Source organism: Ceraceosorus guamensis, assembly GCF_003144195.1.
Source record: "Ceraceosorus guamensis strain MCA 4658 unplaced genomic scaffold IE81scaffold_45, whole genome shotgun sequence".
In the NCBI taxonomy this organism is placed as follows: domain Eukaryota; kingdom Fungi; phylum Basidiomycota; class Exobasidiomycetes; order Ceraceosorales; family Ceraceosoraceae; genus Ceraceosorus; species Ceraceosorus guamensis.
Window position 1 is genome coordinate 103,965 of NW_020290040.1, and position 23,663 is coordinate 127,627.

Consider the following 23,663-nt stretch of genomic DNA (forward strand, 5'->3'; position numbering starts at 1 on the left):
CAGCACCTGCACTTCATCGTCTAGCACTCTTACTTTGGGCCGCCCGCGCCTGACGCTTCCTGTATCGATCCACACATTCGGAGTCCCACGTTGCTTATAGCGCAAGTACCTGCCAAAGCGGCTCGGCTCCCTAGCTCAGCCCATCATGTTCGTGAGTATGCTGCATCTCAATTTGGCGCAAGGATCGCTGTCGCGAGTCAGAGACGTCTCAACTGACGCGACGCTTCTGCGCATACATACAGTGGCGATTTGGTTTCTCCTCCGCCTCTACGCTAGACTCTCTACTGGACAGGCCCAACGTCACTTTGGAAGAGGTGCTAGATGAAGAGGAGCTGCTGCAAGAGTGCAAATCCCAAAATCAAAAGCTGGTGCAATTCTTGTGTCAGCCCCGGATACTGAGCAGACTTTTGGAGCATGTCACTGGAACGGCCCAAGTTGCGGGCGGAAGCGGCAAGGAATGGGAGGAGAAGGTCAGATTCAAGTGAGTGGGCATCCACAGGAGCCATGCCTAGATGCTCTCTCTTCTCACGCTCACACCATTCGCATGCACGCAATGCAGGTACCCATACGTCGCTTCGGAGGTACTGTCGTGCGAAATTTGGTCTATTGTAGAGGCTGTGCTGGACTCGGACAATTTGTTGGAACCATTCTGGAATGCCGTATTGAGCAGCCGTGCGCTACCGAATCAGCCAGCTACGCCTCAGCACATGCACCCCCTTTTCAAAGGTGTGCCCTGGGGTCCACCGCCCAAATCTGGCGGCAGTGAGAACCAGCAAGGCAGCAACGCAACTGACGATGCTTCGGGAGATGGTTCCAGCGCCACCGACAACGCTCAAGGCAGCACTGGAGTGCTTGGACTGCAAGTCTCGGACACTGCGCTTAGCCAAGGCTCCCCCACCTCGGGACCATCTATCACCACTGCTAGAGAGAATGGACCAGGTAGAAGTGTCCTGGCCGGGTATTGGGCGAAGGTCAATGGTGTTTTCTTGGATCGAAAGCCTAAGGAGGTAAGCCGGGCAGGCGGGGCGCATGGATCCCTAGAAGCATTCGCTGACCACGCGTGTGACCTTGCAGATGCTCGACTTTATCCGCAGTCAGCCTCGGATCACTGATCGCTTCGTGGCCCATCTTGAGACCCCTGCAGTGGTTGATCTTCTATATCGCATCATACAATGCGAAGAAGCTGTTCCGGGGGCAGGGGTCATCGATTGGTTATCGTCGCGGGAACTCATACCTAAACTCGTCGACCTGCTCTCACCTACTCACTCCACGGATTTGCACAACACTGTATCCGAGTTGTTGAAAGCCATCATTGCGCTTTCCGCTCCTTCGCCTGCGGGATTGAATCAGAGCCAGACCGACGCTCACGGATTTGGCGCTTCAGCGGGCATAGGAGGCGATACCGATTCTGCCTTTGGCCAGCAGCAACAACAGCTGGGCGGCGTCAATAACCGCCTGGTCAGAGAGCTAGCCAGCGAGCCCATTGTGCGAAAGATGGTTGGCTATATGCTGGATGACGGATTACTACCTGATCAGCTGCACAGAAGGCTGTCCATGGCTGCGGACGAGCAAGCGCTTGCAGATCTGTCCGCCCAGGACCTGGACGCCACATCTTCAGGCTTCACAAGTGCGACAGGCGTAAAGAAGAGAGCTACAGAAGGTGCGCGGAGCTCGACATTGGGTGCATTACCAGAGGACCCGCCAAGCGGCGGGGGCACCAATAGCTCGGACGAGTCTGCTGTAGGAGAGGAGGAAGATGATGATGTCGAAGAGGTCTTGAGGCGCAGGACGCCCTTGACGCCAGCTGAAGCGCCCGCCATCGTGCCGACTGGCGCGCTGTCACCTTCTGGTCACGACGAAAGGCACGACTCTGTGGCCACAGTGCGGCCCTCTTCGTTTTACAGCTTTCCACCAGTCTCGGCACCCACTGTTCCCCGCACGTCGGAGACAGCGAGCAGCAGCCTCGTCACCTGCATTGGTATTCTCATCGAACTCATCAGGAAAAACAACTCGGACTACTTTGAGCAGCATCTATTCCATACTCTCAGGACGCACTTGCTGCAAAGGCAACAAGAGCTCGCGGAGCAGAGAGCTAGAAAGAGATCGGAGGCGAGGAGCGCCGCAAAAGAGGCAGGTCAAAGACGAGCGCTTAACGAATCTTCCGAGTCTGAAGTGACAGGTGCCGCTGGTCCGGGAGATGCAGGTGAAGAGAGCAACGTTTCGGAGAGCCAGAATGCAGATGCCAGCGCGGATGCCACTGCAGGACTGGAAGACGACAATGAGGAGGAGGAGGAGGAAGAAGACAACGAAATGGAGGGCATGGAGGAGGCGATGGCTGAGCTTTCGGAGAAGCTGGGCATCGTGCACTTGGGACCTATGCTGCGCGTCTTGTCGGAAAGATTGCCGGATTTCCAAGAATTGCTCAAGCGCGGTGGAAGCAGCGTGCGCGAATGCGCTGGTGTCGGTAGTAGCGGAACGCGCGAGGAGGATGGCACGTTGCCCACCACACACGGCACTATCCAAGCTCTGACATTCGAAAGGTATCGCATCACCGAGCTGTACGCCGAGCTTCTCCACTGCTCCAATATGGCTCTGCTGAACCGCAAGCCTGGAGAAGGACCGCAGTATTCCGAGGACGGAGTGCTGCAGGGTGGCATTGACGGCTTGCAGGTCCTCGCGCGCACTCTGCATGGTGGTGACGTTGCCGAAGAAGGCAATGCTCCCGAAACCACACCTGCAGCGCCGGCGGGAGATGTGACCAGTGGCGTCAAAGAGACTGCCCTTACCCCGGAACATACGGTGCCTGAAGCAGGTGAAGCAACAGCTTCAGAGGCTACGCCGAGCGCTTCTGTGGTGGATGTGGAGGAGCCAAATTTGGAACAAGAAAAGCTACAGGCGCCATCGGGCTCAAGCGCCAAACCAAGTGGAAGTCGTTCTCACTCCCGTGAAGCATCGACTAGGCACACGGTGACTGGCGCAAGCGGGTCAGAAGATACGGATGACGAAGCGCTGCTCAATGAGGTGTCGTCGGTGACCGGTGGAGAGGAGGAGGAGGATCCTTTCGCGGACACGACGCAGACGGGCGACGACGACGATGAGGACGCAAAGTCCATTGCATCGGCTTTGTCTGGCATGAGCCTTGCGGATCTCACTTCGCCGGCTCCGTCAGGGCCTCCTTCACCGATCGACGTCTCCGACTTGGACTCCAAACCAGCCAAAGAATACGTCGTGGGCGATCTTCTGAAGCTCAGATTCATTCAGAGCGACGTCATCCCTACCATTTTGGTGAGTTCTCAAGACTCGATTGGAAACGCCCTTGTTGGCGCTGCTGACGCCCGTCGCTCTCGCACAGTCTCTCTTCTTCGACTTTCACTGGAACAATTTCTTGCACAATGTGGTGTACGACATCCTGCAGCAGTTCTTCAATGGCCGCATGGACGTGGGACTCAACAGACGACTGGTGCTCACTGTCTTCCAGTCTGGAAAGCTGAAGGAGCGCATCGTGACTGGGCATCGCGCGAACGAGCAGAGCATGTCAGGTCCACGCAAAATCAGGCTTGGTTACATGGGTCACATGCTCCTGATTGCCGAAGAGACGGTCAAATTGCTGGAAAGGTATCCAGGCGAGATTGCGCGCGTCATTAAAGCGAACAATGTGGAAGACTCGAGCGATTGGGAAAGCTTTGTCAACGAGACTTTGAAGGAATGCAGAGAGAATCAAGCCGCCCCTCTCGCGGGTGGCAGACCGCAAGCGCTGAACCGAGCGTTCCAATTTGGAGGCGCTGGGCCAGGAGAGGGTAATGTCGCTGGTAAGTCCGAGTGTGGTACTGGGTGATGGAGATGGTGGAAATTGACTTGCCGCGCAACCCTGCCACAGTCCACGCCAACGACACGTTTGCGAGCTATTTGTCTGCTCAGATGGGCGCCGGGTCCGGCGCCGGTGAGGACGACGACGACGACTCGGATGAGGATGTCAACTGGCTGGCCCACCCCTCTCCTGATAGGCCTGCCCAAGATGCACCTGGCTTTGACGTGAGTCTGTGTGGCCCTCGCGGCCCGCAACGAATCGGCGACTGACACTGAGCTCTGCATTTCGACCATTTCAGGACGCTTTCTCGGGTCAAAATGTTTCGCCGATCTCATCAGATGTGAGTGAGGACTCGCTCGCCAACTCTGGTGTTGAGCTCACACGTGCCGTCTGCTTTGCCTTGTCGCAGGACGACGAATGGGGTCCCTTCTCCGAGAACGCAGGTGCGGTCGGCAACGCATCTGACTTTGGCTTTGTCGGCGGCGCGGAACCCACGAGCAGCGCGTCTTCCTATGCTCCTAGACAGCAGCCCAATTTGACCCCGGCAGATTGGGCAGCGGATTTCCAACGAACAGCCGATGACCTTGGTGAGGGTCGAGGCTCGGACGATGAGGAAGTGGTTGGCGATGGGTCGGACAGCGATGCGGCGACGCCGACGTCTGAAGTGCCGCCCCACGCCCAAGGGGCTCTGGGGGGCATATTGGACCAACCTTCGGGTGTAGACGTGGTCAGCACAGCGCACATGCGCAGGCCTAGTCTGGAGCAGAAAGAAGCGGCAGATGCTCAGCTGGCCATTGCCAACAGGAGGAGAGCGGGAAGCGCGACCTCTGCTGGCTCGGGTGCGGGCTCTGAAGGCGCACAGCACGCTGCTTCGGACCAAGCTCCGCTGGGCCCTGGTGTAGACCAGGAGGCGACGCGTGTGAATAAGGAAGGACTATTGGAACGGACTTTGCAAGATGGGTCTACCGTCGCTGTACCTCTCGACGAGGTCGCTTTGGGCACCGAGCAAACCTCTGCAGACCCGACATCAGAGTCTGCGTGAACGTGGACTGCCTGCCAATCAATTCGTAGCAATTGTTTTGCTCTGTTTTTGCTTCTGAATCAGCACATGAAGAGCACGTCCTCTCGCTGCCAGCACAACTCCTAAACGTGTGTAGAAACATCAAACAACCAATCCTCCTTTCTCATGCATTGTGCCCAAAGATCTCGCTCGCTCGTTCGCTCGCTCGGCCTCTACAGAATCAAAGAAAGTACACGTGCCTAGTCCTCTCGTGCTCTCGTAACTTTGATCCACGATCTCATGTAATGTTGAGCAATCTTGAATGGCTAGCACTTCTCGATCGTCCGTGGCACTTTGAGGCGTCTAGCTTCTTGACACAAGAACGAGATTCAAAAATTGGTTTCAAGTCGTGAGGCAAAGCGCTGAAATGGTCATGTCTGAGAACGCGAGTCACGTGATAGAAGGACGCACTAGCCTCCACACCTTCGCTCGGCAAGCTTCTAAATGAGACCCGCGTCATTTTGGAGGGAGAGAGGCGAAGGTGAACAACGATCAGGAGCTTAATGAACCGACTTCGATACTCGTGCGTCTATGCTTTCGTTGCACGACGTCTCACGACCATTGTGATCAAAACGCACGCGGACTCATCGTTTCCGTCGCCATTGGCGCGGGGTCTGCCATGCCTTTTTCAGGTGCCAGTGCGATTCGACAAAGATGCGCGCTTCACTGCTGCGCCCGTCCGCTCTGCGTGCCAGCAGCGCATACATCTTGCATCCGCCAGGTATCCACTTGTGTTTTGCGAAGTGGATGCACGCTTAGCTGGCATGGACCCAGCGTGTCCGATGCGAAAGCTCGATTGGCAAAGAGTGGATGTTCAAGGCAGGTGCACCTTGCTGCTCGGCACGGTGTCCCTCCCTTTCAGAGGCATGTACGGCAACTTGTGCTCCCGGACTTTGACGAAAGGACAGGGAAGCAAGATCCGCTCCGTTCGATCGTTCGACTTCTATGCACTTCCTGTTCAAGGGCAGTAGCACAAGAAGGCGCAGCTTCTCAGCCGCTCTTCAAAGTGCAAGTCATCTCACCGCCGCCTTACAAGGTGCTCTTTTGCGGCACGGACGAATTTTCCTGCGTCATCTTTGAGGAGCTGCTAAGGCATCGTCAAGGTGGGCACTTTGATGTTTGAGCTCTGACGACTAAACACGCGCTCAATCGCGCAAAACAATTCCGCAGATCTCATCCAGCATGTAGAAGTACTGGTCCCTTCTAGCCCCGAGCCTCGTAAAAGCTCTCGTGGTAAACAAAGAGTCGCAATACGTGAGTCGCCCTCGGCCTCACGCATTTGGGGGTTTTTCGAGTTCGAAGAGCTGATGGCTGAACCTGCCGAGTCCCCTTGCAAAGCGCCGCTCAAACTTCTTGCCGCAGAGCACGACATCACCATTCACGAAGTGCCTCGAGCCGGGCTCGATTCTTTCGAGGTGGGTTCGACGTGCAAGAATGGGTTATGGTTCTGCTCAGGTCGCTGATTATTGTGCTCGTCCGAGTTGCAGGTTCCAGACTCCTTTCGAGAGTCTTCCAACGCGCTGCTGGTAGCTGCCTCTTTCGGACATCTCATTCCGCCAGCCTTTTTGCACGCTTTTCCGCATTGGCAAAAGCTCAATGTCCATCCTTCCCTCTTGCCAAAGCTGCGAGGAGCTGCACCCATTCAGTGGGCCATCGCGAGGGGCCACACACTGACAGGCGTTTCCGTCCAGCGAATCTCGGAAAAGTTCGACCATGGAGAGCTGCTCAACAGCCAAGAGGTGGTCAGTCGCGTCTCCTAAGCAGAGGAGCAGAATTGTCGCTTACAACGTCTCTCATACATTTGTCAGGCCATGCCCACAAGCTCGTCGTACATACGATTGCGGGACCAATTGGCTGCAATTGGTGCAGCCTTGTTGGCTGAGACTCTTCGTACTCTGCCTGAACGTGCGGTGAGCGCACACAAAAGTCAGCACTTGAAGAATGGTCTGCGAGCCGTGGATGCTTATTGCTGCACTGACTCGGTCGCGCAGGCCAAGGCGTGCCCTCAATCGGCGATGCCGGACTCGCACCAGCCTCCTTCGATGGCGCGAAAGGTACAGAGGCGTCATGCTCTTGTGGACTGGAACACAATGTCGGCAGAGCGCATCGAGCGATTGAACAGGGGTGTGAGCCATTTTGTGAGTTGGCGAGAGGCACAGCGCAGCTTTGCTCGTGCCTGTACGAAGCGAGGTCTGGCTCAGCTGCAGAGCTGAAGTGGGCCCCCCTTTCAGTTTCCCGTGTACAGCATGATGCCTAATCCCAAAGCTACCGATCCAAGATCCTCCATCAACGAAGTGTCACTTCACGACCTCGAGGTGGTGGAGCTAGGGGGGGTATCTGAATTGAGCGCAGCCGATAGCAAAGCTATGTCACTGTTGCGCGACGCCGACTCGATGCCGGGCACAGCATGCCTATCACGACCTTTGGGCGGTCTGTTGATGAAGTGCGTAGGAGAAGGAAAGGATGCGTCGTTTTTATTGGCACGCAAACTTCATACGGCTGGTAAGCCCAAGCCTGCAAAAGATGCGGAAGAGTGGCTCATCGGGTACAAGGAACGTCTAGATCAAAGAGGCTTGCTCACATTTACTTCTGCGCTCGAGAAATCGTGATGCTTACTTGGAACGAGACCCGGATGCAGATCAGAGCCTCGCTGTTCGCCCTCTTGCTTCTCTTGCTTGTTTGCGCGTCCAAAAGTGCCAATTTGAAGAATGCTGCTGAATCGACCTGGTCACCGGCAAAGGGCTGCTGCAAGCCTTTTCCTTTTCCCTTCGCCGCCCTGAGATGATTCGACACACCGCATCTGCAACAGCCGCAAAGGAATCGCTAGGCGTGCAAAGCCTGCACAATAAGCGCCTCGTCAATCACACGGCCCGCAGATCAAACAGGCGTCACAATCCATCCACTTCACCAGCAGAGGTGACTTCTCCACGCCCCTTTTTGCTCGATACACATGCATGCGCGCAGATCAGACGACGGCCTGGTCTTTTGAAATTGGTATGCATTCGTGATAGGGTGACGTCGACAATCGTTGTGCGTGGGTAAGTCAACGTTTGTGGAGTAGGGGGGGGGGCGCAAGCCGGGTTGAGGGAATAGTGGCAAAAGCTTTGTACATGACTAGAGAAAAGCCCAAAATAGCGAAACACGAAAGCATGAAGCGCGACTGTCGACAAAGGACATCAGAAGAGAGAAGGCCAAAGGCAAGTGGAGCTCGGCTTGCAAGAAAGACGAATGGTCATTATGCAAGGGGCCCACAAACATGATCTATAACAAAACATCGACGCGTGAATATCCTAATCGTTTTTTTTCGGACCCTTTCTCCATTCTAGAGAGAGTGCAAGTTGGGGTTGGTCTCTGCGCCGAGGCCTCGCTTCTCAGCGAGCTCCTTGCGGTCGACCTCGTCAGCATCGTAGCCCTTGGTCTCTGGTACGAGGAGGATAGTGACGATGAATCCAAGGATGGAGATGGCAAAGAAGATCCAGAAGACCTTTTCTTGGCCGATCGACTTCTTGGGGTCGGCCAAGACGCTGAAGCCGAGCGAAGCCAGAATGGCTCCCAGCTTACCGCAAGCGGCAGACAGACCGTGAGCGGAAGCACGGACACGGGTGGGGAAAGCCTCGGCAGGAATGATGAAGGTGGTAGCGTTGGCACCAAAGTTGAAGAAGAATTGCAAAAAGACGAAGAGGGGGAAGATCTGGTTGGTATGCGCCTTGTACTCGTCGAACTTGCCGCCGAGGATGCCGAAGAAGAGGGCGTTCATGGCAAAACCGAGAAGCTGAATGGGCTTGCGGCCAACGACCTCGATGAGTGCGGCAGTGAAGAAGTAGCCAGGCAAGAAACCAGCGACGGTGATGATCAGGTTACCAGTGGCGACCTTCATGAGCTTGGACCAAGTGCTACCAGTGGTGAAACCGATGGCTTGCAGGATGACGGACTGGTTGAGATTGATGCCGTAGAAGGTAATGTCGACCAAGAACCAGCCGAGAATTGTGCCGAGGAGAACGCGCAGGTGGCGCCACTCGCTGAAGTACTCGAAGAATTCGTTGTGAGGCTTCTTGCCGACGGTAGCAAACTTGAGGCCGACAGCCTCGTTCTCAGCAGCGATAGGAGTGTCGCCACCCTTCTTAGCGAGCTCCTCGTCAGAGTCAGACTCGCCAACGACGACGCCGGCAGCGGAAGCCTTGGCAAGCAGCTCGGGGTCGTCCTGAATCTGACGCGCTTGAGTGAAGCGGGTGGACTCGACGAGGGTGAGACGGAAGTAGAGGACACCGAAAGCGGGGATGAGGGCCAGACCTTGGAGGATGCGCCAAGCTCCAGAGAGCTTGTGCGTGTCTCCGGCAGTGACGGGACCCTTGTATGCGGCAATGACGACGACGGCAGCGATGGCGCCGACGAGGTTACCCCAACCTTGGTTGGAGAAGATGAGGGCCAAGAGGGTACCGCGCTTGTGGGCGTGAGAGCGGTCCGAGACGATGGTAGCGCTCATAGGGTAGTCACCACCGATACCGATACCCATGATGAAGCGGAAGGCGGTCATCCAGGCAGTGACACCGACACCTCCAAGGTAGTCGGGCACAGAGATGATCATGATGACGGCGACAATGATGATGATGAGTTCCTTTCCATATACTGCTGATCTGCCGAAAGTGTCACCGAGGAAACCAAAGAGGATTTGACCAAAAACGTTGCCGATGTTGGCCGATGCCTTGAGGACACCTCCATCCAGGCCCCACGTGATGTTTGGAAGCGGTGCTCCTCTGTCAGTCTGCGGCACCTTGAACTCCTTGTAGGTGCGCAGGAGGATTGCGTAGATCATGTTGATGATGAACAGGTCGTAGGCGCTGCCAAGTGGGGAGATAAGAAGAGTGGTCAGGGATCGCGGTGCAGCACTTGCATGCGCGTTCACTGTTTGTGACTCTACTCACTCCATGAAGAATCCCACACCTGCAATGACGAGCAGCTTTGCTTCACCCCAGCTGAGGCCGAGGAAGCTGCGAGCACGCGACTTCTCGACCAGAGCGAGAGAGGTCGACGCGCCTTGGTAGGCGTCGAGGTCGTTGCCGAAAGCCATGATGACTAGCAGCTGTTAGGGTGTGCGGGGATGAGTGTTTGGAATGCGCGATGCAATGCGGTTGGACAGGAGGGTGAGGATCGCCCTGAAGGTTGCGGAATGGTGTTGACCAACGGTGAGGAGCGAGAAGGGGTAAGAGTACATGGGCAAGTCAGGATCTTATAGATGTTTCGCCCCGCCTACCCGACATCGATCTCGCTTCTTGCAAAAAGTGTCTGCTCGAGCGCCATACTGCGCCACAGCAGCATTGTGATTGCGATGCCGGGTCGCCCGTGCGCCCGGTGATCAGGCACCTCGGTCCTAGCAGAGGCCCAGCCCCAGCGCGAATGCAAGTGCCAGAATCGCGAGTCCACCATTCGCGAGGAGCACGTTCTCAAAAAGTTTAGTCGGATGGGAAGAAAAATGTGATTTCGACCTGCTTGCTTGCTGGTCAGTGCGAGCGAGCTTGCAGCAGCAGCAGCAGCAGCAGCGCACCGCGTGAGCTTTCAGCCTCGATTCGTGCAAACAACGACACGCAGCGAGCGGGCAATTCGTCCTTCGATCGATCGATCGATCACGTCTGGACTCGCTCCAAGTCTCGAAGAGACGCGGAAGCGTGAAATCGCAGACGCTGCATCTATGCTTTAGCTGCATCAGGTGCGCTATACGGTGGCGGGCAAACTTGGTTTGCCGCGGCGACCCAAGAGCAAGGCGGGTGATGGCGCTGATGACCGCGTCTCTTCTGCTGCTCCCAAGCTGGACATGCACATTCATGCAGGACCCCAGCAACATTTGCTGCCATTCAACATCCGCCGAACCGCCGTCTCCGCTCCGCAACTGCCGTCGGTCGAGTGCATGGCAAGCGTGTCGCAAGGCAAGACAAGACCGAGATGCAGAAATGCAGCGCCACAAGATCGGACCTGCGGTGCCCACGACATTTGTGCTATTTGATTTACCAACAGCTGCTTTACAGCCCGTTCAAGCAACGTGCAGCGCACGCGACTCGAGACGGACGAGCTTCTGGCAATCGTGGAATGAGGGTGACCTGGCTGGCGCAGCGGTAGAAGGCGCAGTTGCCACTCATCAGCGACGCCAGGACCTCCCATCTTCGATCACAGCGCACAGACACTTCCAGCAACGGCAAACTAGTTGTCTAGCTGAAACTAGCTCGAACGTAGAGGACCATCAGCAAGCATATCTTGAGCTAGCCGAGCTCAACCGCGATCAAACCGGCGCGCGCCGCCGGTCTCACTCTTGCCTGCAGGCACGAAACAATGACCGGAAAGGCAAGTGCTGTCGATTTCGTGTAGTGATGAGCCTCACTCGGCTATGCATGCTGTCAGGATGCACACGATCAAAACCACGGCAATGGAGCGTAAGCCGGCGGTCAGTGCGGAAGGAGCCGTCAGACTGTGGGAACATGAAGAGAGGGAAAGAAGAATGGACCGAGTGGAGTAGAGCGAGTCAAAGCTTCGGGGAGAGTCCAGACTCCGATCCCCCGAGCGCACGTTCCTTCGACGCCATGAGAATATAGAGTGTGGCGCCGGCTTGCGCGTCGAGTCGCAGCTGCTCTGCGGTTCCTCTGCCATGCCAATCGCAAATGAGCCGGCTTCCGCAGCGGGAGCAAGGCGCTCGCGCGCTGCATTCGTGATTCGTGGTCACCCGCGCCGGCAGGGTTGTTCTGCAAGATCCATGCGCGATGGATGAGCTTTTCGCGCGCTCTGATGGACATGTAGGCCATCCGCTGTACAGTACGGTACCATGCTGGTGAAGTAAGCGGAGTATCAAAGATCAAAGCAAAGGCAAGCGCGTATATGGACGGGGCAACGCTGTGGAAGAAAGCAGCACTGCATGCACGAGAGAACGTGCGCTGATCAGATGCGCGTGATTGGCTCGATTCACGATCGACAACTTTCACCCGCCGCGACTCACGACTCACTCACGACTCTGCTGGTTGGGTGCGGAATGTCATTCAAGATCAGAGCAAAGCGACGCTTGCACGCGCGGTGGGGTGCCTCTTTGTTTTGGCCTCGCCGCAGATCGGGGCTGCCGCCTTTTACCATTCCCATTCAAGATTCTATACCATTCATGATAGTTCACGTGCTGCAAGTGCCGAACAAGCTTCGCACACTTCCGCCCGCTAGGTCGCACCCAGGGCTCGTGGAGTCGCGCTCCTCAGTCACTCAAGACTCTCGTTGTTGCGCAAGTTTGGCGAGGCCTGTTCCAAATTGTTCGTCCGACGATTGGCTCTCAGGACTGCGACAGTCACCGTTCGAATGATCAGAGGGTTCGAGCGCAAACGTCAAGTTTGGACCGCTCGCGGCATTCGGCCCCACCACTCGCGACTTTTGACTTTGGTTGCTGGGCGCCGTGGTTCTGATCCCTATGCGCTACGTCTTTGGAGAAGTCGTATCACATGCTCAGATCGGCGGTAAATGCGCACTCACGATTGCTGACGCAAACAAGCTACAGCAGCCGCGGATCGCATCCACACGTCTAGCAGCTGAAAGCTCCACTAGATCGGGCTCCGAAGCATAAAGAGGCCGCATGGATTGAACTGAAGTGCACACGAATTGCTCCAAAACAACCACCACTCAAGACTGTCAAAGGCCGGATCTTGCTACATAAGCGGTCGCGCAAGGTGTGCAAGATCCAAGCACATAGTCTGAGTGTCTGAAACGAGACACCGATCGAGCGACACTTATTAATTGCAAGTGTATAGCGTGGTGGACTAGCGTCGCTTTTGCAGTTCGCACATACCATCCGCGTTCAGATTCAAATCATTCACCACAGTCGTGAATGATTCACACTAATGCTGACTGCTGATTTGCTTGCAACATGCATGCAAAAGCGAGGCAGATATCGCCGGTCTGGAATCAATCTTGCATCGTCATGAATCGAGACTTGCGCTTGCTTTGCCGCCGCGCATCCAAGCTAAGAGCCGGCGGAGCTGCGGCAGTGGCAATTTGATCGAAGAGACCCCGCTCACACGATGAGGATAGTCAGTCTCAAGTCGGAAGATGATCGAGCCTGGACCTCCATTCGCGCATCCAAGATGATTGTGTCTTTGCGCGCAACACCGTCCGTTCGAGGGCACGTGTCTCGGTCCAGCTGCTTCTCCAACTCCGCTGCTCGTGGACGTGCACATTCACATTGTCTGACAAGCTCCACTGTGAAGGCAATTAGCTTGGGCGGAGTTGAATCAGCATCTCCAGGACCCAGCTGTCAGCTCTCCGCATCCAGAATGATCGTGATGTGAGCGGAGAATGAAAGTACGGACACGTCAGTGAAGCGGCTGTCGGTACTCTCCACACTCCAACATCATGACCGGCGTACAACGACCTCGAGTTGCTGCGCTGCAGCGCGCATCCGTTCACTTTCCGACTGGGGGCAATCAAGCCACAAGCACTCGGGATCTGGAAGCAGGAAAGCCACAACAGTCCTAGTCAATCAATGGCACATCGGTACCGCTCCTCTATGGCGGCTCAACAGATCCCGCAAGCCACCTCTCCAAGCATTGCATTGCGAGGACCCCATACGGCTTACCGTGGAGCTTTTTTGTTTCGCTGGGAGGATAACTTTGATAGGCCTTTGAGCGAATTCGCATAGGCAAGTATGATGCAAACATCCGAACGTACGATTTGCAAGGCGTCGAGTGTGAGTGGAGCGTGCTCAATTGGCGCGAGACTTGACGCAGATAGCGCTTTCCAGAAGGCTTTAGTCCCTCGCTGTGTTTCTCACCATCAAAAAAAGGACCAAAATCTGCGCGCTGCCTCATGACATATCAGGACCTCGAAGCTCGGGACCTCCTCCCTCCGGCCAAGTCATCAGGCGCTGGCGCTAAGGATTTTGGATGCGCCCGACACCCACATCAGACCTAGACGTTGCGCACAGACGTCCACGTTCCCTGCTCGCCATCCCTCTTCATACTCCGACGCGCTCGCAGCGGTCAAATGGAGTGGACCTTCTGTCGCAATCGCGATGTTCATGTCTTGCGGCCCAGGAGCGTGTGGGAAAAGGCTTCCGTCACAAAGTTCGTACCGAATTGGAAAGATACGAGCAGGTGAAAGCGGATCGCGGATGCTGACGATCTCGGAATCGGCGCATGATGCCAAGCGCGGAAGAGGTTGCCGAACGAGCGAAGGAACTCGCGCGCTTGGTTCGCACTTGACACACCAATCTTGCATCATTGCACGCGCAAAATGATCGCGCTTGGTGCTGCTTGCTCATTGGCTCACAGATCGATGGCAACAAAGTCCGCATGTCGATACCATCGTCATCGCCTCGCTAGACCATCCACTCCTCCGAGCGCTAGACACTACGCTACGACTCAGACGCGAGTTCAAATGACGAGAGCACGGTGCTCGCTGATACCAAGCTCAGCGGCGCTTTAGCGTGCTCCTCGATCGTCGTCGTCCAGCAAGATCGCACGTCTCGCTTTGTCGAGAGCGTCGCACCACCTTCCTGTCGGATCACGTGGCAGGAATGCCCCTCAAGATGACCGCTCGTTCAAACGAGGAGCGCCAGTGGATGGATGAACAAGCTCTGTATTCGCTTATGGAGGTTCTACGTCGAACGCTTGTACGACTTCTGGCGGAAAAAGTTTTTTGGCGGGACAAGAACAATTGGATGTGTAGCAGACGACAAACACTTGAGCATGAGCTAGCTGGTTCAGTGAGCGTGATCGTGACCAGTGTGGTCCTCATCATCGGGCCAGTCCTCGAAGCCATCTGAAATGGAAGCGGCAGCGGTCGGTCAGCGTATACCGCCTTGGTCCCTGTAGCGGCGGCCACTCACCAGTAAAGATCTTCTCAAGTCTCTCCGCACGCTTGGCAAGGTCCTGTTGCGCGCTGTGACCCTTCATGATCCTCTCCCACTCTTTCCACTCTTCGTCGCTCAGCAAGCAATCATCTAGGTTTTGACGAATGAAAGCTTCCATGCCGGTTTTGCCAGTCTTGGGGTCGGATCGCATACCTTGTCCGATGAAGACGAGCTCTTCATGTAGAAAGGGCGCAGGCAAGTGTCAGCGCTCGCCTTGAACAAGGCTCGTACGTCCAGCTCACCTTGACGACGGTCAGCCCAACGTCCTTCAAAGTCGCGTTTGATTGCGTCGACAATTTCAGGATCTTGAGGCCAGTCCTCTTCGGGCACTTCACAGCGCCATCTGCCACCTCCGTTCAAAGTCAGCATGCATCCAGCTTGGGACCACTCGCCAAACTGCAAGACGAGTCGCTTGTCAGTATCTAGTCGACGACAATTGCAGTGAGGGTGATCTCGTGTGCTGTATGCGGCTCACCATGAGAGGCCTGGTAGCAAGCCAGATAAAGCCCTTCGATCTAAACAGATTGGCCCAGCCAGATGCTTTCTTGCTGGCAAGTCGAGCTGCGGGATTAAGTTGAGGCTGAGCTTCGCCTGCTTCATCCTCATCGTCAGAGGCGACCTCTTCATCGCCTTCTTCCACCTCGGCCTCTGACATCTCAGCATCATCGCCGATGGCCTTCTCTTCATCTTGCTCGCTCCCTTCGCCATCGTCAATGTACTCGGTCTGTATGTCAAGATCCATATCCGGGTGCGGTTCAGGAGCGGCCTGCAGCAGAGTCAGCCAGGCTTACCGGTGAAGGCCCGCGTGCTTGCAAGCAGCTCACCTGAATGACGACAAAGACCTCGCGGATCGCTTTCCACAAGCGAAGCGGATGGAAAGGACGACGAGCACGGTACACAAAGGTTCCCACGCCATACTCTTCGGTCTCTGGCTTGACGACTTCTTGCAAGCTTCGCAGCCATCCGGCCGAGGTAGCAGCTTTGGCGTAGGAGAAGCTCCCAGTATTGAGAATCTTGCTCAGGTCGATTTGGCCCTTGACAGCAGGTATGAAAGTGGCCGTTGGATTGAGCTGGTGGACAAGGCTGCGAATGCGCTCTACCTCGGTCGGAGCGACCAAGTCTACTTTGCTGCAGATGACGACGTCGGCGAATTCGAGTTGATCCGTCATGAGATCAGAAATGCATCTGTCGTCCTCTACGATAGCCACGAGATACAATGCATGCGTCAGCAGCGCACAGTGTCCGCGAATGCAGTCTCTTTCACGCACCCTCAGGCACCTCGCCGTTCTTGTTACGGTCGACCAGGAAGTCTGCAGTCTGGTAATCATTGAAGACGTTGCAAGCATCCACAAGAGTGACGCAAGTATCGAGACGCGAGATTGCAGGTAGACCGCCGGCAGCAAGTATCTGTGCTACTTTGGCGTTTTGCTTGGCCGACTCCTCGTCCTCGGCCATCTCAGCTTTCAAGTCTTCGGCGGCTGCTACGTGCATCTGCGAGAATTCTTCGCTGAACTGTCGGTGAGAAGTAGCGAAATCAGAAAACGTTTCACAGTCATACACGGGTGAACGGTCGACTCACAGTCTCTGCCACTCTGCAGGAGCGGTCGATCGCCGGAGTGCTCCATGATCAGCATCACTCCACAATGACACATCTCCGCCTGTCTCAACTCACTGCATAGGCTCGCTGATGCCGGTGCTTTCGATGACAAGGTAATCGACGCCACCTTCTTGTGCAAGAGCAGCCACCTCTTCCAGGAGGTCGCCGCGCAGGGTGCAGCAAATGCATCCATTCTGCATCTCTACCAATCTCTCAGTCGTCTGCTTCACCTTGGCCTGAGACAAGAGAGCTCCATCGATGTTGAGGGCGCCTGCCAAAAGTTGCAATTCGGATGCAAGTGGATCAGGGTGCCGTCAAGACGAGGGCTAGCGTGGCGACTCACCAATGTCGTTGACGATGACCGCGACGCGACCCAGACCGTGGTTGCTTGTCAGAATGTGCTGCAGCAGGGTCGTCTTGCCAGCGCCCAGGAAGCCGGACAAGAGAGTGACGGGCAGCTTGCCGACACGCTTCGTGCGCTTGGCATTGGGTTCCACCGCATCTTCTGTGCTGGTCTTCTTGGAGATAGTGTCGACAGCTTTCGGCGCCTCAGGTGTACGGACAGACGTCGCTGTCGCTTTGGTATTGATGGGCAGTGGCGTAGGACCCGAAAGCAGGTCGACTGAAGGAGCCATGTTGATATGAAGCTGGCTCGATGATCGGCTATGCGGGGAGGTGAAGATGCGGATGATGTTGTGGTTGGTAAAGAAGGTGCAAGACCTTTCAACTTTTCTTTCGAGCCGAGTGTGGAATCATTGGCTGCATTCGCTGCCCATTCGAAAAGGAAAATTTGGTGGCCTTGGGCTCGCAATAGCATGACAGCTGCTTTCGTGCCGTTACTGCGGCAGTCTCACTACAAAGACAGGTCAGAAGCTGAGCCGTGAGCTCCAGACAGACAGCTCTGGTGCCGTTACACATTATCATTTTGGCGAACGGCCACAGCCAATGGTGTGTCTGGTCGGCATTTAGTGCTCCATAAGCGGTGTCTTGCTCTTCCCTGTCGCTGCTGGCGTCCGCGGAAGCATGGCATCCGGCTCGGACGTCCCCGCCCAACCAAGAGACTTTGACAGTGAAGAGTCTCTGCGAAGGTGAGGATTGTGCCCGCTTGCAGCTTTGGCTTGATCAATCTCACATACCAGCGCCCAATGAGCTTGAGCCCGTTTCGCAGCTGCCCATGCAGCTGTGCGCACGATCGACCGACCAAGCCCAGCAGGCATGATGTATACAGGTGATCTTGAGGACCTCATCGGTGATGCTCCGCGACTGGCTTCGCCACGCATATAGATAACGCGTTGCGTCGGTCCTGCGCTGGGTTGCTGCTGCTGCTGTGCGCATGTCTGCGCCTCGAACAACCGATGAGGTAGCGGCGATGTAGGTGGGCCGCGGAAGCTTTGGGATCAGCTGTAGGCTGCTCATCTGTGCATGCTCAGCAGAAGAGCAGCCAATTGTATAGGTAGCGCATCCTTGATGTGGCTCTCACACATCTCGCGGTCTCTGGCATTTTCGACTGCGTCACTTTGAAACGCGCTCTGTCTGTGGCACGAGAAGCATCAGTGAGCGCAAGACCGCGTGACCAATCCGACGCACATGACGCGTTGCAGCTAGCTAGCTAGCTGCGCTGCAATCGTGAATGAAGCATCAGCAATCGCTGCAGGACAAGGGTTAATCAAGTTGCAATTCGAGTGCGCACAGATGTCCGCCACAACCGATGATGTCCTCTCTCGCTCAGCACTTGTCTGCACCCTGCCGACGCAACTTTCTGCTCAAGTGAAATTCACAATTTCACATCTCACCGCCTTGCAGCAACTCTGCTGCCCTATCCAGCACTTGATGTTTGATGGCCACAACATCTCGACAGAGTAATAGATTGGAGGTCTCTTGCGTTTCATACGTGGGGGCCGAATTTGCTCATCTGCATCGCTTCTCTGCCTGTGCAGGGGCGCGGCTGCTTTGAGCATGCGGACCATGATCCAATTAAGAGATGATCAGCTGAGCAAGCTGTGCTTATCCAGCAGACCAGCACGCCCTCAAAGCAAGGCCCATAAGTGGAGGAGTGCAAAGTCTCACCGCCGAATCCGCAAAGAATACAGACGAGGTGATGGTGTTGCACAGCGTATCTTAAGTGACTAGATGGTGACAAAGTAAGGTGCTAGGGTTGTGCTGCACGAGGTCTCGCGAAAGTTGCGTAGCCGAAATAGTTGACGTGACTCTGCGAGCAACCTCGCTCGCGGTCGCGCGATCTCCTGGCACAATCGTCGAGATGCTGCCTTTTGCCATAAACGAGAATCTGTATACAGCACATTGACTTCCTGCTCGATTTCAGCCCAAATCGGGCCAAGCTTGTGATGGTGCGGTGATCGGCACAAGCATTTCGGAACCTGTCGGAATCTGCGTTGGCAAGCTGTGCGTCGATGTATTGGAATTGGAAGGCTGCACCGGAGGTTTCCAATTCTGACGCACACGCAACAAAAGAATGTGGCACATCAGCGCGGTCCACGAAAGAGAGAAAGAGGAACGCGGCAGCACAGAAACTGGGGCTCAGCACAAACTCACCACTCTGCGTCCTTCCTCGTATAGGTCTTCCATCACGTCGTCTAGCCTACCATCGCGCTTGAAGTTCTCGTACAGACGGTACAGCCTCAGGGCGGCCAGAGCATCTTCGATCGAGTCGTGACCTTCGACTGCACCGCTCCCAGCTTCCAGTCCTTGCTCGCTATTCTTGGCAGACGAACCTTGAATGTCTTGCTTGAGCAAGAACCAGCTCAAAAAGCGAAGACTCAACTTGCGTGGATGAGCTGCGCTGTGATACAAGTCGACTGTGTCTATCACCTGATGCTCCGGCACATGAATATCTTTGGCCAAGCAGTCCCGCATAGCGTCAGCGACTGACCTGACATTTGCTGCCGAGAGGATAGGCGAACTCACTGATGATACGGAAATCCTTTTTGAGCCCGTGTCCAATAAAGACGCAGCCGAGCTCCACTAACAATCGAAGCTTCTTGTAGGCCATTTTGAGCGGGACGAGCGTGTGCTTGGAGGACTCGGGCGTGAGATCGCCATCTATTCCAGTCGACGTGATGCTAGTCAGCAAGCCGGAAGACATCAGCAGCTAGGCCGCGGTGGCGACTTACGCAAGATGCCCGAAAATTGAGTGAGATAATCCACAACGGGCTCCCGAGTATGAATATGCTCGTCGATAAAAGGAGTGCCTTCCTTTGGCCCTTCGCCTCGGAGCACGGACACACGCGCCAGTGTCAGGCGACTAGGACGGATGACGGAGCGAGTGCCATCGGAGCGCACTTCGAGCTCCTCCTGCGATGTGATGTGATTCGGTGCGATGACGATGAGAGTGACCGCACATCAGCAGCTTACAACTTCCATGAGAGCCTTCTCGTTGCGTAGCTACGCACCATACTCAGGGCCACGAATTCTGCATCGATGGCGACTAGGGTCCCGGGCTTGGGCAGCTCTTCGACCCTCAAAATTTCGTGCCGAACACGATTTGGGTCGCGTCGCCTGTCAAGCACACGACAAAACGATCATGTCAGCGGCAATGCACCAGCGTACGTTGAACAAAAAGCCTCACCAAGCTATGTTGGTGTCCTGAAGGAGTGAAGTAGTATCCAGCGAGCGGGGAAGTGCGAGGCTCGCTTCCAGTGTTGGGACGTCGACGCGCTCCAACCAGACGATGGCGGGTATCTGTAAAGCATACAATCTCGCGAGGTCAGCTCCACCTCCAGCGTCAGCGCAATAAAATTACTCCGACTGCTTACCTTCCAAATCGCTGGAAAGCCGAGCGCTTCGGCTTGGGAGATGCCGCGCACAAGAAAGTCATTGAAGAGGTACCAATCGTGCGTGATGGATTTGCCCTTCTGCGCAGATCCCTCCAACGATTGAGCGTTTGCATCACTCTCAGTCGGCTCAGCCTTTGCCGAATCTGCCCGTCGCTCCGCTCCGTCTGCACTTCCGCTCGATGATCTTTGCTCCTTAGGAATCCGCACAATACAACACAGATGCGGCGCTTCTTTCTCCGCCTGTATTTGCACGACGATAGACCTCGTGGTATACAGTGCCACGCCGCCCTCTTCTTTGGCTTCCAGCATTGCGTGTTCGTCCCAGATACCCCAGATGCGCACGTCCTTAGTCCGAACATCAACAGCGACGTATGGGGGCAAGAACGTTTGGCGATTAATGCCAGAGCTACTTGTGGAAGAGGTACTTTGCATGATACCGCTCGGACCGATGCCGTCGATCCAGTAGGCCAGTTGCTCAGCCGTATGGACGTTGACGTTGATGCTCAGTGCTTTGGGCAAGTCTTCATGCGCAGGAAGTTCTCGAAGTGAACGTATGATGCTGTTCGATGTGTGGCAATGCCGACACAGCGCTTTTGACATGGTCTCACGCAGCAACGATACCTTCAAGATCGACGCAAAATCGCTAGGCGGTGGAAGCTCATTGGACATGGCCTACGTCAACAAGGTGATGCACAAGTCTGATCAGCACATGTTCGAGTTGGCACGTGTCGCGCAAACACGCACCTTCCTTGGGTAAACCAAGTCTACCACACTGCTATTGGCTTCCCTGTCCGACGAAAAGCCGCACGTGGAGCAGACGTTGCGCGTTCTGACCGCGCTCCTGAAGAGCGCCGAGACGGGATTAGCGCGCCTACTTTGCTGACCAGGCGAGGGTCTCTCTGCATGTCTTGCAGCCTCTTGCGAGACTGCGTCTAGGACAAATCGGTTAAAGGTCTGTATGAGGTTGCTGTAAGCGGTGTCCGCATGTGGCGAGTCTTCCTTGTCCATCAATCCCAAAGAGATGGCTGGACGGCCACAAACCCTCCAAAAGAAATCAGCAAACGCTCCAGCAATTGGATAGAATGGCGCTGCTCACCTCTTTCATTGTTCCCCAAAGCTCTGAAGAAGTTCGTCGCTTGGCAGTTCTGGCCCTTGGCAGTGTCTAGACTTCTGAACAAGAATCCAGCCTCGCAGAGCAGACAAGTCTCGACGCTGCAAGTCGCCTGCGTTTCGTGCGCAGAATTGAGACAGTGCTGCTCTGCAAGTTTTCGAAAAGGCAAGAGATAGTGCAAGGATTGCAAGTAGGCGTTCGAGTAGGAATTCTGAATATGTGTTTCCAATCCAGAGAATGGTGTCTTGTTGTAGAAATCGAAATCAAAGTCTTCAATTCCAAATTTGCTGTACTGGATGGTCTTGACGCCATAGTAAGATGGCATTCCTCTGGTCTCTTCTTTCGAAGTGGCAAATTCAGCCCCCGGGCTAAGAGGAGTGTCGGGAGTCTGCGAGTCCGCAGCATTCGTCTTTGCTCTAGCCTGCTCCTTCTCCCTTTCAGATCTGAACAGCGGCATGCCTATCCTCCGTCTTTCGGCCGGATCAGATCTCGACCCGCCCGCCAGTCCTGCAGCTTTCAGTGCGTCTCCCTTCGCAGTTCCGCCTGGGCCTTGACCGGATATTTGATTCCTCTTGCCGCGCAAGTGACGAGGAAGTGGAGCGTAGGCTACTCCGTCCACAGTGCGCATGGTGGATAACACCTGCGGGTCTATCTTTGTTGGCGGGTTGAACAGTGGCGAGGCAGATGAGCTGTAGTGGTTGTAGTCGAGTACCGACAAGAGAGTCTCGGTGTAGTGTGGCATGCCGATACTTGACAGGGGACTGACACGAGCACAATAGGGCGTGAGCGTGACCGCACACGTGCCAACACTACAAGGGCTGCCATGTACTTACGTCTCGATGCTCCACTGGATGGGCTGCAGCATTTCGGGCACGTCGGCCATCTCGGGTGGACTGGCGATGTGCGGTGCGAATCTCAATCCAGCACTGGTGGGATCGGTGCCGGGGGGTACATTTGCCCACAACCGTATGCTACCGTCACCCTCACCAAAGGCCATGTAGTCCGAGCTGGCAGAGACGGCCATGGAAGACAGGTAGCTATTGGTAGCGACTTGGTAGTATTGCGCGCTTCCAGCATTGTTCACATCTACTACTTGCAATTGTCCACCTGGAGATGCGGCCATAACTGTGCTGCTCAACTTGGGATGGATTGCCAAGAGCGCAGGTCCGCCTGGCGCTGAGAACGGCAACGGGGACAAGGCTCGCAGTGACCTTACATCGTGCACCTTGACGTACGGCTCGGGTACAGGATGTCCAAGTCTGTCAAGAAGGGCAGCAGAGCCATGCACGTCAGCGCGGCACCACCTGCTACTGGGACACTTGACTAAGCTGAGTCCTGTTGCGCTGCCATGCTTGGCTCACCTGACTGTCCAGCCAGCGCTCCAGACGTAGTTGCCTTCTGCCTGCACCTCGATGAGGCCACCAGGATGAGCATGCAAGCGATGCTCCACATTCAAGCTCCTCGGATCTCTGAGCTGCACCTGTCCATTGGAAGTACCGCAAGCCAACAACCTGTTCGTCCTTCGCACATGGGAAAGTGGCGCATCGGAAGTGCCTCGACGAACGACGCCTCCTACGCTCGAGTTGAGGACGAGGATAGAATCGGCGCTGGAAGGATCTGGTTGAGGAACGGCGTGGGATCCGCACACTATCAAGTCGGATGATGACAAGACGGGCGAGAAGCAGATGGAGGAGAGTTTCAAGGATTGGTTGTTCGCCCTTGAGGTTTGCGAAGCCCGAGTCATGATTACATTCATCAGCTTTGGCGTCTTTGTGACTACGCATCCGCTCTCTGTTAGGCACAGCATCTGCTGGGCTACGCTCTCATCGACCATCCTTTGACCCAAGCGAGCACACACTCACCCAATCAGCTCGTTCCACCTACAGAGTCCTCTCCTATTCTGCGCTCTCACGCTCCCATCTCCCACCGAGTACACGCATCTCTCATCCAGCACGATTCCCCTGACCGTTTCCTGCGGATGAATCCTACTATCTTTCGTCTTTGTGCCATGAGCCAAAGCAGAGGTGTATCGATTCAAAGAAGGTCCATAATGAGCCAAAAGATTTCCGGTCGATGTGCCGGAAAAGAGGAGGTCGGAGAATGGATCGAATGCGAGGGAAGTGATGGGAATGCCTAGACTGGTGGGCGACGCTAAGATGTGTTGCGTCTCCGCCCAAGACATGATGATTGCGAGCCGAGCAGCGTCGAGAACGGCTGCGGTGGAAGCTGGAGTCGAGAAGAAGAGATGAAGCAGATGCCAGCAACGTGCGTGCTCTACATTCTGATTCCAAATTGTCGCTCACGATTCGTGATGCTCAGACAGCATCGATCGGCTGCATCACATGTCGGTCGACACGCTGCTTCGCGCGTGCAGAAGTCGCCGAGGATTCCCTGCACGCGTCTCGTGACTGACTCACGCGCCCGT

The 23,663-nt window shown here is 55.6% G+C and overlaps 5 protein-coding genes across 5 annotated transcripts; 2 read left to right on the forward strand and 3 right to left on the reverse strand.

Moving 5' to 3' along the window:
- Positions 1 to 145: 145 nt before the first annotated feature.
- On the forward strand, positions 146 to 4,850 carry IE81DRAFT_348462 (SAPS-domain-containing protein; the record flags this gene model as incomplete). Its single annotated transcript, XM_025516262.1, has 8 exons — positions 146 to 151; positions 243 to 481; positions 560 to 1,007; positions 1,075 to 3,285; positions 3,353 to 3,809; positions 3,878 to 4,032; positions 4,107 to 4,148; positions 4,218 to 4,850. The coding sequence occupies 8 exons, from the start codon at positions 146 to 148 to the stop codon at positions 4,848 to 4,850; spliced, it is 4,191 nt and encodes a 1,396-aa protein (XP_025368469.1).
- Positions 4,851 to 5,363: 513 nt separating this feature from the next.
- Positions 5,364 to 7,563, forward strand: IE81DRAFT_180681 (Formyltransferase). Its single transcript, XM_025510699.1, has 7 exons — positions 5,364 to 5,971; positions 6,039 to 6,122; positions 6,207 to 6,283; positions 6,356 to 6,607; positions 6,677 to 6,778; positions 6,860 to 7,006; positions 7,100 to 7,563. Exons 1-7 carry the CDS (start codon positions 5,488 to 5,490, stop codon positions 7,475 to 7,477), a joined length of 1,524 nt encoding a protein of 507 aa, XP_025368470.1. The 5' UTR covers positions 5,364 to 5,487; the 3' UTR covers positions 7,478 to 7,563.
- A 292-nt stretch (positions 7,564 to 7,855) lies between these two features.
- On the reverse strand, positions 7,856 to 10,317 carry IE81DRAFT_342160 (putative PHO84-inorganic phosphate permease). Its single transcript, XM_025515684.1, has 2 exons — positions 9,791 to 10,317; positions 7,856 to 9,706 (listed from the first exon to the last, which is right to left on the reverse strand). The coding sequence occupies exons 1-2, from the start codon at positions 9,934 to 9,936 to the stop codon at positions 8,191 to 8,193; spliced, it is 1,662 nt and encodes a 553-aa protein (XP_025368471.1). The 5' UTR covers positions 9,937 to 10,317; the 3' UTR covers positions 7,856 to 8,190.
- A 4,269-nt stretch (positions 10,318 to 14,586) lies between these two features.
- On the reverse strand, positions 14,587 to 16,968 carry IE81DRAFT_315352 (cobW-domain-containing protein; the record flags this gene model as incomplete). The annotated part of the gene is made up of 9 exons (XM_025512528.1): positions 14,587 to 14,645; positions 14,713 to 14,910; positions 14,979 to 15,132; positions 15,212 to 15,460; positions 15,561 to 15,931; positions 16,005 to 16,248; positions 16,316 to 16,328; positions 16,409 to 16,604; positions 16,677 to 16,968. The coding sequence occupies 9 exons, from the start codon at positions 16,966 to 16,968 to the stop codon at positions 14,587 to 14,589; spliced, it is 1,776 nt and encodes a 591-aa protein (XP_025368472.1).
- Positions 16,969 to 18,652: 1,684 nt separating this feature from the next.
- On the reverse strand, positions 18,653 to 23,420 carry IE81DRAFT_292061 (hypothetical protein; the record flags this gene model as incomplete). Its single annotated transcript, XM_025511936.1, has 12 exons — positions 18,653 to 18,784; positions 18,887 to 19,185; positions 19,259 to 19,393; positions 19,465 to 19,645; positions 19,744 to 19,849; positions 19,920 to 20,032; positions 20,107 to 20,799; positions 20,872 to 21,152; positions 21,224 to 21,999; positions 22,072 to 22,497; positions 22,600 to 22,956; positions 23,101 to 23,420. The coding sequence occupies 12 exons, from the start codon at positions 23,418 to 23,420 to the stop codon at positions 18,653 to 18,655; spliced, it is 3,819 nt and encodes a 1,272-aa protein (XP_025368473.1).
- Between the last annotated feature and the right edge of the window lie 243 nt (positions 23,421 to 23,663).